Source organism: Epinephelus fuscoguttatus, linkage group LG17, assembly GCF_011397635.1.
Source record: "Epinephelus fuscoguttatus linkage group LG17, E.fuscoguttatus.final_Chr_v1".
NCBI lineage: Eukaryota > Metazoa > Chordata > Actinopteri > Perciformes > Serranidae > Epinephelus > Epinephelus fuscoguttatus.
The window spans coordinates 32,307,831-32,322,515 of record NC_064768.1 but is presented as its reverse complement, the minus strand read 5'-3'; the positions used below and the strand labels follow the sequence as shown (position 1 = coordinate 32,322,515).

At 41.2% G+C, this 14,685-nt stretch overlaps 1 protein-coding gene across 1 annotated transcript in view; it reads left to right on the top strand.

Annotated features, from left to right (window-relative positions):
• Positions 1 to 908: 908 nt before the first annotated feature.
• The window catches only part of si:ch211-57n23.4 (immunoglobulin superfamily DCC subclass member 3), a 32,723-nt gene continuing 18,946 nt past the window's right edge, over positions 909 to 14,685 (top strand). The window contains exons 1-2 of the mRNA XM_049601741.1: positions 909 to 1,152; positions 12,272 to 12,577. Coding sequence (XP_049457698.1) covers positions 909 to 1,152; positions 12,272 to 12,577 — 550 coding nt within the window. The remainder of the gene's footprint in view (positions 1,153 to 12,271; positions 12,578 to 14,685) is intronic.

The following is a 14,685-nucleotide window of genomic DNA, read 5'->3' as shown; positions in this document are numbered from 1 at the left end:
CCATGACAATGTTTCTTGGCAGTCCGCTTGTGTCCAGATCACTGAAATGCATGTTTAAACAGGCTCACTGTATGTGTTTCATTGAGATCATATTGCCTTAAGTTTTAGATACAGTTAAATCCCAAAATTTTACAATTCTTAAGGCTGAACTAGTGAACTGAAGTGCAAGACACAAAGAAGCAGGAGTTTGAGTTACCCAAGATTGTTTATTGCAGGGAGTATGGAATGGCTGTGAGCCAAGAGTTTCACTGAGCAGAGGGGAAGCCTGGGCTGAGCAGACGAAGAAAAACTGAGCCAAGCAGGGCAAATCTGGAGTGAAGCTGAGCTGGGGATCCAGTGCAGGGAGACAAGGCAAACAGGATGAGATCTAAAGACAGAGACCTGAGCAGAGCAGACAGAACTGAAGGGAAATGAGAAACAAGATTTGGCTGAAGTAAGAAGGCAGTGAGTGAATATATGAGAGGCTTCAACACAGACTGGCTCAACAGTTACTACAATCTGGCAAGGTGGATGTGGAAGAGCTGAGTCTTAGAAGGAGTCTTGATTGCAGGATAGAGGGCAGCTGGTGAGGCTCTTCTCTGCTCTGGCACACCTGTCTCCACTCAGGCAGGCAACACAGAGGGAAAAGGAGAGGGGGAGTGAAAGCCAAGTTAGGCTTTGCAGATATGAAGGGTGTAGCACAAAGCAAAATTAGTTGCTTAGCGAGGTATGTTGAGTCTAAAGAGTTTTCTGTCCTGTGAACTTGACTCTCTTTTAACCTGATTAGATTGCCATGATAACTTACACCTAAACTCCTGTAAAATAACTAATGAAACAAGGTACTAAAAGAATGCCGGTTAGTCTTTAGTGGTGGTGGCATAACACATTTAAAGGTTATAGCCATGGTCAGCTATTGATAGGAAGCCAGTATGGGTACACCAGGACATCAGCCAGCTGTGGACCGCCCTGGTACCACAACAGCTCTTCTACATGGACAAAAACCTGACACAACCCCACCAACACAAACAGGGAACCCCTGCTTCCTCCACACACCCAGCAGGGGCTGTCTGATGGCTGCCTGTTCACCCAAAATCATTTCCAATGGCTACAACCACCACAGCCACCATGACACATCAAGGGGAGACTGGTCGACTATGATGGAAGATGAGGAGGGTGACCTCATCCCTTCCACATCCCGCGGTTTCCCCTCTCCCCCCTGCCAAAAAAACATCAGAAAAGGCTCCTCTTAAAGACCACAAGGTCAAACCGACCCCCACCATTAAACCTGCACCCCATGTCCCCACCCCTCCTACACCCAACCCCTGTGCAGTAAACTGACTTCTGTGTTGGACTTGTCAACAGCGAAGCTGAAGATTTTGCTAGATGATCCTAGGGTGACAACACCAACCACACACCAGCTCATAATCCTAGACTTTGCTTTGACATGGGTAGGCTTATACAGCAATACAACCATACTTTATTAAACACACAGGTCTCAGGCATTTTCAGATAAGTAATTTGCTAGCGCTTGCTAACTTTACTCGCTGTTTAGACATCGCAGCCGACTAGCTGCACACAAGGCATATGAAGTTACGTCACAAAACATTAACGCCATGCCCCTTTTGGGGGATAGAAAGGGGAGAAGGAAAGGAAAATTCAGAGTAAGTTCTCCTCTTTATCCAGCCTATTTCCCCTAGGCATCACTGAGCTTAATACAGTGTCAATGAGATTATGACCATTTTCTCATAATTCTTAATTTCAGCTCCTGAGAAATAGCCTTCCTCTTGTCCCAGCCCAATCTTAACATAAGATCCTAAAATGCTCTTTTTCCTTTCTCACTGCAGTCATCTTTATTTGTCTGAGATAACTGAGATAACAGTAAGTTCCAAAAGAAAACTTCATTGGCTTGTAAATGATTCTTTGCAATTTCAGAAATATGCCTCTGAAATTCACATCTCACCTCAGTGCATTTGATCTGTTCTCAGAGTTGACAAAGTCTGAGAACAGAAAAGAACTCCTGCTCCTTTATAATTTTGCTCTGTATCAACTCATAAAACAGTTCATATGATAGCCTAAGAAAATGGAGACACAACAATTCGTATAATATCCTACAAATTAGTGCCCCACGAATGACATTACACCCTTAATGTACAGTTACATAATTAATGTAAAGTTATAAAGGTTAGGTTTAGGCAACTGCGACTACAGCCTTTCAAAATTCGTGGGATATGTACGAATTTTGGTACATTACTTTTCGCAGGAAAATGCACAACTAGTTTATGAAACAGCCTCAGTATTAAGACATGGCTGTAAAGAACTCTCTGAACATGAAGTGACAGAAACGCATTGCTTGGCGAATGTCAGATTCCATGTTCAGAGGTTGAAAGGTTTTGAAATGTTGAGTAATGTAATGTCTGGTAAAGTAAAAAATGGTGATGAAATTGTAAGTCTGTGAGTGGGGCTGTGTAACCTGCAACCTAATTCAGAAGGAAAAGGAGGAAGAAGGACAAAACATCTGACATGTCTTTTTAAAACTATATTGCAGATTTACATTTGTGCATAATCTATAGGATGTTCATTAACATTTGCATTTCTCTGTGGCTGTACAGTCAACTCATGATGTAAAATGTTTCCAGGTATCATGGCAAAGCATGCTTTCTCAGAGGATGACAGTGTGGAATGACATCTGCATCTGTCTCAAAGACTACAGCTGTGACTTTCGTACTTTTCCTAGGTCCATGATCTGGTCCTTGAATTTTCCCAGTCACAGGTCACACAGTACAGTGTGCAGTATTTACCAACCCATCTAGAGCTCAGGTAAATTTGTCCCTCTGTAAGTGACTTGGCATTTTGTTGCTCATCATATGCCAATGCCAAAGTATTCATCAAACAACATGATTTTTTTTAGTGACATAATGTATGAGCTGACTTTGTCATTGGGATGGAGGGCATGGTGGATGGTGTGTCATCTCGAGGAGACACCTGCCAAACTGCAGATCACTGTTTGAGACCAACAAACAGTGGTTGTTTTTTGGCAAGTCACTCCACTGACTTTTTAGGCGCCAAACAGAGGTGTTGTTTAGCTACAGGTAGCTGTTTTTCCACCGGGAATAGTGCCATGAAAAGCGTTTTTTACAGACATTTGTGTGTTTCCTACCAATATAGTGGCACACTACTTTTCCAGTGGGGACTGTGCCAATTTCAAGCCAAAACTAATCTTTTCCTAGCTATAACCAAATGATTTTTGTGCATAAACCTAACCATACGTTAACCACAGTGTTGTTCAAACAAAAAGTTTCAACATATTTGTTACATAATATCATGCAAATGTAACGGATCTGTGGTTTGCAGAAATGTACAATGTGAACCGTTTTTCTGGTGATTGGGTTACATCACTTGAAATGATATTACTGTAACCAACAACCAACTGCAATTGAGCTACTGTGTGTCACTAATATTAGTATTACAGTAGCTCTAGTTGTATCTGTGAATCATAATGGTCATATTGGCATAATTTTACAAACACTGTCCGGTGGGGCTCTACAGCTTTCAGGTTTGAGCATGTTAACAACTGAGTTAATCACATTAATCAAAGCTACACAACCTTGTCAAACAAGGGAATTAGTTGTTGTTTTTTTGATCCCTTACAGTCAGACCATTTATTTTTCACCTTCAGGGCACAGCTTTCAAATAAATCTACATACACACAATACAGCAGAAACGCACACACATGCCTGCAAGGATCACAGAGCAAAGGTGCTTTCTTGCAACAACACCACCTGAGAAATATTTCAGCCTGATAATGGCTACCTGAAAAGGTCATGTGTTTATTTCTGATAGAAGCTGTTCAGACTCAGAGTGTTCTCCGAGCAGTATGTCCAGCTCAGGACACTATAACCCATCAGGCAGGGGGGCAGGGCGGGGCAGAGTGGATGGCCAGCAGCCTTCTGTTTAAATGAATATCAATCTTGCCTTCTAGGCTGAGCCACCACCCCCCTGTCACCGCAGGGCTGTGATTGGTTCATAGGAGACCAACCTGCAGCGGCCGGTGAAAGCTGCTGTATCAGTGTCCATTCACTGACAACAATGAGGCTGAATAACTAATGAGCTCCGTCCAGGCTGAAGGGTCTTCCTTGCACTGTTCTCAGATTAGCTTTGGACATGACCAGCAGCCTTCCGTGGGCCAGATGCTGGACCAGGGAACCTACAGAATAGCAATGCTTTTATAAAAGAAAACATTTTTTTTTTAGCTTTATCACCAAAGAAGACACAAAGTAGGAGGATACAGACAGCTTTCCATTTGGATTACTTTTTCTTATCCATTTGATTTTTGAGGGCTCTAAGGGGAAGAAGCTTTGCCGTCAAGGAGGTTGGAGTGGAGAAAACCAAAATGAAACCGAGGCTCTTGCTCACTTGCCTGGCAGCTTTCTACTGTTTGAGTAAGTACACTTTAAATTTCATATTCAGTATTGTAGCTTGGTTCAGCTGCTGGAGAGTGCAGGATGGGAACTAAGGGAACTTTGCCAAGTGCACAGAGCAGAAGATGCTGCTGCAGCTCCCACTGCTGTGCTGCTGCTTTGACTTTGACTTTCAAATCTCTCAAATCTTTGGCACCTATTAAGTCTATAATCATCAGACAGCTTCCTTGTTAAATGCCCAGTTGTTCCCCATTGAACCTGTCAGTAAGTGTAAAGATTAGTGTTCCACCTGCACTGGTGAATCATCTCTGTGTTTTAAGCTCCTTAAATTTTTGTAAATTGTAGAAACATACTTCTGCTCTGTCTTCAATTTTCCACTCTGTCCAGATGACTAGCACTTGTCAATATGTACATGGTTGTTAATTGATTTTCACTGATCCCCTGAATTAAAATGTACAATATGCAAACTCTTTCCTACACTTCCTGTCACATCTTGTGGCCTTCCAGGAAGAGAGAAAAGCTTCAGAGACACCAAGACAAACTGCCATTTACAGAGACCAAAAAAATGTAACTTCAACACAAATTTAGAATGTGGTATATGAATGTATACATACTTTATAGTCCATTTAAAGTTGTTATATTGAAAACACTGAATAACCTCTTATAGCCATGGGAACATTATGCAAATTAGCTGGCCATTGTGTAACATTCTTACAACAGTGAGTGGACATTTATTTTGGGTGTGGGTAGCCTAAACATAACTCCTAAAAATAGTAATATACATGAGTAATAACATGACTTAGTGATCTATCTTGAATAAAAATGAAACATTCAAATTAAGGGGGCATCCAACACTGTTTGACTAAACAAGAAATTTCATTCTTGAACTTGGAAACAGTGGTTAAAAAACTAAAAAAGTAACTTGAGGTCCATTCACTACCCTTTTCCTAAGATTTTAACTAAGCAAACTCCATTCACTGAGGAAGCCTGTGAAGTGCAGATGAAAACTCCAGATGTTTGTAAGTGGACCTAAAGTTAAGATTTCATCAAATTGAGGATTGCACTGTCAAGTATTTAAATTTTCCAGTTGTTGTTCAGGCATAATTATCAGAGAAACATCAGTGATATAACCAAAAAAGTTGTACAACAAACAAATGTTTTATTTAAAAAACAAGCAGAGCACCTTTGCATGAGAAAGGGAGCAGTGCAGACGGTAAAGGAGACTGTCTTTATCTCAGACCACACTCAGGGGTCAGAGTCAGTGACCTCTGACCTTTGGGAGGGGGTGTCGCTCTGGGTCATCTTGGTCAGTGGAGCAGTCTGAGGGGAGGGGGCACAGACACAATAGGCCCCCCCAAGTCCTCAGTCTTCAGCGAGCTGACCTTCACACCCTAATCTCCATAACACTGCCCCCAGTCTGCGCACAGATTGAGACCTTATTAAAAATATGTGTGTAGAGGGTAATCCCCCCTACAGCTGCCCATGACCATGTCCTCAGCAACCCTCCCCTGTCAGGGCTCCTCACACACAGTGTCCACGGTGGAGGGGGCCAGCAGAAACACCCTCTGGTTTAATCCACAGCGGGGACACAAAGGGCTTGTGGTGATGAAAAAGAGGCAAACATCTCAATCTGTGGAGAGTTTAGGGTAATGCTAAAAGGATTTGACCCATGTAAAGGTATAACTATGAAGATAATGGGACTTTCTGTAGAGGTCCAGTATTAACCTGACTATATGAGGTGTTAACGAGCACGCACAGCTTTGTGAACTTTTATCAGTCCATATAACTTCTTTCATTATTGGTTAGCAGTAAATCTGTGAGATCCTTACTGATTTATGTTCCCACCCAGGTATGTCCAGTGAGAGTGGGTGATAGTAGAAACATGAATAAGCGGTTCCTGGTGAGACCAGACAGGATGACCATGTGCTAAATATAAACCCAAAGCTGCTCATAAACTTCACCAGCTTTTATAGGATGTTCATGATCTGTAAATTTCCAGATGCTTAAACTGCTGGTCAGAGTCAGTAAACCCAGTGTTCTCATGGTAAATGCAAAGGAGCCTATAACAAATAGTTGTCTTCTGCTACTACAGTTATTGTCCCATTAGCTGACTGCCTCATTTGTCCAGTGTCCAGTCTCTTGCACAATGATGAGTCCCTGAGTGTCTTATTAGCTTGAGTTTTGTGAGGTTTGAGAGTCCTTACAGGCTTTTTGTTTTTAATGAGATTTAACTAATAAGAGTTGCTGCTTCCTGACACCTCACTGATTAAAACTGCAGGACCAACAAAGAGGCCTCCTCTCCATCACATTCAAGATTATTGCTTATTGATCCACCTGGCCAGTGGGGACCATGTTTTTAGGCCAGGCTTTTTGAATCTGCACTGACCATTAGAAATCAGCCCCCAAATGCAGATAGGACATCCTGGTCCCAGGGGCCCATGGGGCCAATATCAGTTTATGCATAGGTAAGCATGTTATCAATAGGTCAGGAATCAGATTCACTGCCGTGAAAAGACCAAGCACACTACATTTGGTGTTAATATAATTGTATTTATATAAAACAAATCCACTTAATATCATTAGAAATTTTGTAGGTTTCACATTCAGGTTACTAATAAAATGAAGTTCTGTTTGGAAGTGTTGAAAACAGCTTAGTACCAAACTGCAATATATCTTTGGGACTGGTTTAAACTGAAATGTGTCCAAACTACAGAAGTTCAAAAACTGTCAACTTCATAAAGTTGGCAGATCCATAATTTTTTATCAGATTTTAGTTTATTCTGTCAAAAACGATGATAAATGAGTTTGGTAGGAAGCCAGTTTATATTTCTCAAAATTAGGCACCCAAAATAGAATTGCTTTTGAAGCCAAAACTCAGATATTATATCTCCATAAATATAAAAAAAACCTTTAAGTTGGAAGACTATATGTGTTAAAAGGACACTTTCAGTTATGGACACAAGCATGTTTCATCTTCATTTCTTAGAAACACACTGTTTAGACATTGAACTTGGCACATGGCACCCAGGAAATGACAATAAAAAAGGCCTATAGGCAGACCCCCCCTATAACAACTACAATAGCATGTTAACAGAAACACAGCTGAGGAAACTCACCGCCTCCAAGAGGAGCAACTTCCCATTAGAGGGACAAAGGAGGAAGCCCCGGGGCAATGGGTTTCATGCCTGCCCAGCCATTCCCACCTTCCAGCTTAGACCTACTACACATTCATTGTTCAAATTGCTCCCTCTTCAGAAACAGATATAATAGAGGACAAGGTCAAGAGCAAAGGAAATTAACAAATGGAAATATTCGAACATATCTGCACATTGCAGCTTTAAAAGTGCTCTGATTTGTTAATATTTCAATTAATTATCAAAAATATGCTCTAATTGTTTCTCTGCAGATACATGCTGTAAATCCATAAAGTGTGAAGCTCCAACCCCGACTCTCACTCTTAAACCTTCAACCTTATTCTCAACCCTACATCATATGGGACCACCTTTTCTCATTTTTATTCTACTTGCCATTCCTGGCTCAAATCCATGCAGCCTTCAAAAGTTGCCTTTCAAACAGAGCTGTCTAAGGGGGAAGAGAGGATAAAGGAAAATAAATTGATGAACGGATTTGGATATGGCGCTCAAGACCCCTGTGTCTTTGTCTGTCTTTTTTTTTATGGGGGGGATGGACAGAAATCTGTGAAGTTCAGGGGCAACAATCCTGCTAAACAATAGCTGTGGAGGGCTGGGAGAGCAGCTCAGGCTGGACGCAAGCTGCCCCCCACCCTCATCTACACATCCATCCTCCTCACCTCTGACTCTCTCATGACCCCTGAGGGGCTTGGGGTTACAAGCACAGGGCTGTAGTGTGGGGGTTGTTGAGTTAACCCCTCCCTTCGAAAAATCTCATTATAGTCCCCCTATATTGAAAAGAGTCCAATCTCTAATGCTATGTACTTAATCACACCTCATGCGGGTTTAGCTTGTTGGAAGATGTAGAGTTCATTTAACTCCTACAGTGGAGTTGCTTTAAATGTTGCTGTCTAACGTCATTTAGTCTTGACACACTATTAACATCCTTCATTTATCTTGATGCGGAGAGTCTCACTGGATTTGAGGCCTGAAACTGGAAACTTAACAAACGATTGATCCCAGTGAACACTACATTTTTTTGTTGTTGGTAGTGTCAGTTCAACTAGATGGTCAATTCTGAAGCTATACTTTGAGATGATGTTGTAATGGACTGCACTGTCCTAAAAGATGTTCCAATTATCTTTATCTTGCATTACACTGACTTGCATTACCCTATGGTATCTTAAGTTATGTTATCTTAATGCAAGTTATGTTACCGTAAGTTACATTACCTTAAATTATGTTACTTTAAAGGTGTACTTTGCAAGAAAACAATGTATAGACTCATACAAAAGTAATCCCTCTCAATCATCACACCAGTGTGTGGCAATTATATATCTGCAGAGACTCCGCCCTTTGCCTGAATTTTCTTATTTTACTCTTATTTTGCTGTGTTCAGGACATTCCTGGGCACAGTATGCAGGTGAGGTCAGGACTTCATAAAAAGGTAGCAATGAGGTGCCAGACTGGAAGCAGCACACATTCAAAAATCACAGACACAGTGCAGAAAAAAATGCAAATATAGGACGATGAAACCTGCACACGAAATCAGAGTGAATCTGGAGTTGGCTTTCACTTTCACCAGCAATACTGTTTACAAACAGTAAAATGACAGTTCCTGCATAACATAAGTACCCATAAGTTACTTTACCATATAGTGCATTAACTTACACTACATTCCTTTGTGCCCCCTTAAATGGCCAGCATTCACCTTCGATTGCCTTATACATTACCTTATGTTAGCTTATGTTGAGTTGTGTTTTACTTTAGTATTTGGTTATAGTTTAGACTATATTTCAACTTCTGAGAGCATCTCTAAACAATGAACAATATGTACTGTATAAGCGATTAGTCTTTAGAAGTCATCTTGCAGTGTGTTCTCAATCCTGTGCCTATGTAGACATTGTAATGGTGATTATAAAGTGGGAAACCAGGCACAGAAATCCAATGTTAATTGGCATTAGTTCTTCTTGAACCAATATCAACAAAGATTCCTGCTATGACATAACCTTGTCATAGCAGTACCTTAGTCATACACTCTCCTGCATCTGAGATCAACATTGGTCTTTTAGGCCTCGTAGGCTGCTACACCATGTGTTCGATAACGCTGGCCACAGAATGTGATGCAAGTCCCCCCTTGGGAGCCCTGAATTTCATTACCAGGCCTGAGGGATGGGGGCTCAGGGGGGTTGCAGGGCTCTATCAGCCCAGAGCCACAGTCCTCTCTGCTGGCTGCATCTGCTGGGTGGGAGATCTCTCATTAAGGAGGGCAGATGCTCATTTCTTGATGTGACACATCAGTGATGCCAGTGACAGAGATCATGAGGAGGGGGAATAGCTCTGCTCTATGTTCAGGCTTTGGATAAGCTTTGCTGATTTGTTTTATAAGTGGCAGTCTGAAATCTGATGAGCTCTTGTAAAACCTCAAACCCATTCCATCAACTACCTTGTCGATAAGGAGTGAGCAACCTGCTTGTATTAAGAGAGACTGCAGCTTGTTAAAATAGCCAACTTTGTGGTAATTGTATTTACAATGCCATGATATCTAAGTCCAACCATTTACAGGATGCTTTTTTGGGGAGCAGTGAAGGTGTTAAAGGATCAATTGATCCAAATCTCAAAAAGTGATATTATTTCACTTTGGTCTATATCCATGCAGATGTTTTTGGTTTTATGCCTCCAACCCAGTACAATAGAGATGATTAAAGTCTTATCTGCTCACAGGATTAAAAACTGAAAAAAAAAATTGAAATCAAAATGAACATCTGTTTCCAAGACTCTCGAAAGGCATGTTCCAGTAAAAATGTTGCTTTTTAGTGCTGTGAGCACCACAGACCAATTTCCAATATAGTGAGGCAGAGGCAGAAATCACAAAGATATATACTGGTGGTATCTAAACAGCTAGCAACACATTAGTATAGAGCATCAGCTGCCCTTCAGAGTAAAAATGAACTTCACTGAGAACAGAAATAAACAAAACAACTGAAGTCAAGTTCAGCTGCAGGCTGCTGTGTGTAGGATGTGTTGCTTGATGGTGGCTGGACAACAATCCATTTTGTTGTCCAGCTCACAGCTCAGTTAAAGAAAAGCGCGTGCTTGGCTGGACAGATGCAAGACTTCGTAATGACATTGATAAGGCATTGTGCAGGTTCAAGTGCAACCATGATTGTGACCGCTTTACAGCTGGGAAGGAAAGCAGCTAGCCTAGGGTTCAAGGTTCTTTGCATTTGTGGACATTAACACCAAAAAAAGCTAAAGAAAATAGGGAAGACTGAGAGTGTCACCAAGGTCATGGAGGGGAGGGGACAAGGGTGAGATAGAGAGCTCTGGTGGCATGGGAAAGTCACCTCAGAGATGGATCTGAAAGGACACAACAAGGCAGGAGGGGTGGAGGGGATGCATAAGAAGGGGCAGATGGTGCCCTTGGGTGCATGGTGGCGGATGGGAGTTTTTACAGAGGTTACTGTGGGTGAGGTGCAAATAAGCATAGTCACAACACTATTGTCACAATTGGCCCCGACTTCAATAGAGGTTCTCCTAACTTGACCCCAGCAACCCTCGCCAGTGTTCTCCTCCCAAACTCGGGTATTGTTGTAGCCCTCTCTGGCTGGATAGCTCACTGGCATCCAGCTTCCATTGTGGTTTGACTTCAGTAAAAGCATTATAGGCCGCAAAACCAAATGCACCATCAATCAAATGAGGTGGTTTTGGGTGTTGAGGGAGGTTTTTCAGATAATTTGGTTAGGGTAATCTGAGGCTTGGTGTCCAACAGAGAAGCCTCCCCTTATGCTATTGTATCTTGAACCATGGTGTGTTTGTGGGTTTTAGTTGAAAAATAGATGGAGTTTCCTATGCTCAACCAAAATCCTCCCATGTCTTAGTAGAAAACCCTCCAAGCGCAGTTCAAGGTTACTCTTTCATGTAAAACTGATTCCAAAAACTTATTATGACTCTAAATGATGGTTTCATTGGAGTTTTTGTTTGGTTTCTTATGGTGTGTTTGGGACTGAATGAGTAGGACTGCTGGACTGGACTGTGCCATTCAGATGTATTTCCAACAAACAGCCAATGTTCTACATGTAGACCCCAACATGGTTTTGCCACAAAGCTTGGGTCTGTGCATATCAGTATTTCTAATACCAGACTCATCCTGTTTTTTAGTGACCCTAGCTGTTTATCCAGATTTTTAAGCCCAAACATGATCTTTTCCTAATCATAACCAAATGGTTTGTGTGCCTAAACCTAACCACACATTAACCACAGCATTGTTGAAACTTAAAGTAATGTAATGTTTTAACGTATCCACTACAAAACAACGTACAAAAGTAATGCATCGATTTCAGTTTGCAGAAAAGTACAATGCCAACAGTTTTTCTGGCATCATTTTTTATCTGAAGCTAGCTAGCCACATACATACTGACCCTAAATGTATGTGTGTATGTGTGTGTGAGTCGTATGCCTGTGTGTGTTTTTGTAAAAGGTAGTTCACACTCAGAGTGATTGATCTCAGAATATACCCAGTACTTTATTTTTTTCCATTATTTTCCCGTCACTGGAATATTTTTCAGTTTGTAGAGATATTGACAGTATGACTTGACCTTTATTGAGCCTCCCATCACTTCCTACATGGACCTCATTACATTTCTGAGTTTGAATATTTCTCAGCAAATTATCATTTCAAGTAATCAGATTTGTAGCATTTCTCTCTCTGATAATCTGTCTTTCTCCTCCTCCTGTGTGCAGGTGGCTGTCTGTCCTCAGAGCTGTCCTTCCTGCTAGAGCCAAGTGATGTGATCGCGGTGAGGGACCGTCCACTCATGCTGGACTGTCGGGTACAGGGCGAGGAACCGATCATGGTCACTTGGCGTAAAAATGGGGTACCTTTACCTACCAGCCCGCGGGTCCGGGTGCTGGCGAATGGCACGCTGTTCATCCAGAGTTTCCAGAAACGCAGAGAGGGGAGTGACGCAGATATGGGGGAGTACGACTGCGCCGCCCAAAATCGCTATGGCTTGCTGGTCAGCCGCAAGGCCAAAGTTCATTTGGCATGTAAGTGTTTGACAGTAACTGCACATGACTTTCACAATATGTATGCATACAAGTACATATGCTTTGGAAGGGTACAGACTGGAGGAAATAATCTAATTGGTTATGTTATTCCCTGATGAGCAGTGCAAAGTTTCTCACAGTGCAAATGAATTGAGTAGGAAATTGGAGAGGCAAAGAGGAAGTGCATTATCCAACATCTGCACATCATCAATTCCTACAGCTACATTGTAAAGATATGGAAATACTGAGATCATAATTATGAGAGCCTTATCTCATACTTTCGGAAACTATCTCATAATTTAGATACTGATATCGTCATTATGAGATCCCTTTGTGTAATTAGGAGATGCTACATTTTCTTTCTCTGGTTAATGTAGTTTTCTCCTTAGAGGTCTTATCAGAAATTTACTTTAAAGTTCAAAGTAGCTTGTTTTTCATTACTTAATGCACATTGTAATAAAGGACTGGTGTCAGGATTTTATAAGTACTAAGTTCCCCAACACACTCCCTGCTAGACACCAAAAATGATACAAATATTTGTTTGGTTTCTCTATATTTCATTATTCAGTAAACTATCAAATAATATTTTCTGTGTGTCTTAATTCCCTATATATGAGGACCTGCAGCCTTCTCCACAGTTGTAGCCAGTTTCTGGTGAAGAAATTCTTGATTAATTAGGGCCCATAAGTAGTCAAGTTGAATATGCTGAGCTTAAAATAAGCTTAAAAAAAGCTTAAAACCTCCAATAAAATATCCATCATGAGTTAGTTTTTCTCTGATTTGAATGATCTTGGAAAGCCAGAAGCCTTGGTACAGTAAGTTACTCACTTAATAACACAAACTGCTGTGGCTGGTAAGATAAGTGTAGCAGGTAATCTTGGTTAAACCATCAATTTTAAAGAGCACTAAGCTTCACAGTGCTCTTTCATTTTACATTACCTGATTTTGGCTCCAGTCAGTGATGATTACTGCAATGTTTTGATAAAGAATATTTCTGTGAAATCATACTGGACTCTCATATCACATTTCACAGCTAAATGACCATTTGTATATAAATTACTCTTCATGTGTTACATTGAATTTGTGAAGAAAACTTGATCTTGCTTGCCTCAATTGAACAAAGAATCCAAAAAAAGTGAATATTCATGAATTGTAACTGTAAGTAAAAGTATTGGGAACCAAGTGGAAAAACAGCCAAGCTATCAAAACATTCTTTAACAAATTCGCACACAGGGGCGTCGGTGGCTTGGTGGTAGAGCAGGCGCCCCATGTACAAGGCTGTTGCCGCAGCGGCCTGTGTTCAAATCCAGCCTGTGGCCCTTTGCTGCATGTCAAAGAAACTGGTGAATAAGATATTATCATATACAATAGGAATGCTGGATAAAACTATAAGTTCAAACTTCCAAGTTGTAATCAACATGATTTACCTTCACACTTTTAGAGTGTATGAAGGCCATTTGATAAAAAAAAAAAAACGTAACACAGTAATGATCTTCATTACAGTGATTTATATGTGAGGACTACAAACTCTTCACTTGAAAATGAATGATCCTGGTGTTTCATTACAATTGTGGGGTTTTGTTTTGTTGATGTGTATGTGAAGTGCATGTGATGTAGATTGTATATATTGAGAAATCTAAATTAAAATATCAAAACACAGACAACAAACAGCCACTTCCTCAGGCGTTTTAATATCCACATCCCAGCATTATCCACAGGCCGTAAACCTGCACAGTGAGCTAGAGGATGTCCCACAGATAGTCACCACATGTTGCCTTTTCTCTGTCAAAACATCCCATAGTCTTTGTTATAAATGATGCTTCAAACGGTGAACACCTCTGCATCATACTTGGCAACCCACACCCCCCTCGGACTCTTTGATCCTTTGTTGCTAGAGGGAACAAGTGCCCAGATACAAACCTTCCACCAAAACATGCCAGCTTCATTATGGAAAACCTATAAATTACACTGCTCAGCAGATGTAGGCGTGTACAGTAATGTACATGCCTACAAGTGCTGAACATACACATGTACCTGCAGTACTTGTACAACGTTCTCCCCACCCCCACCCTCACCCCTTCAATCAGTCCAATAAAACCAGGGGTTTA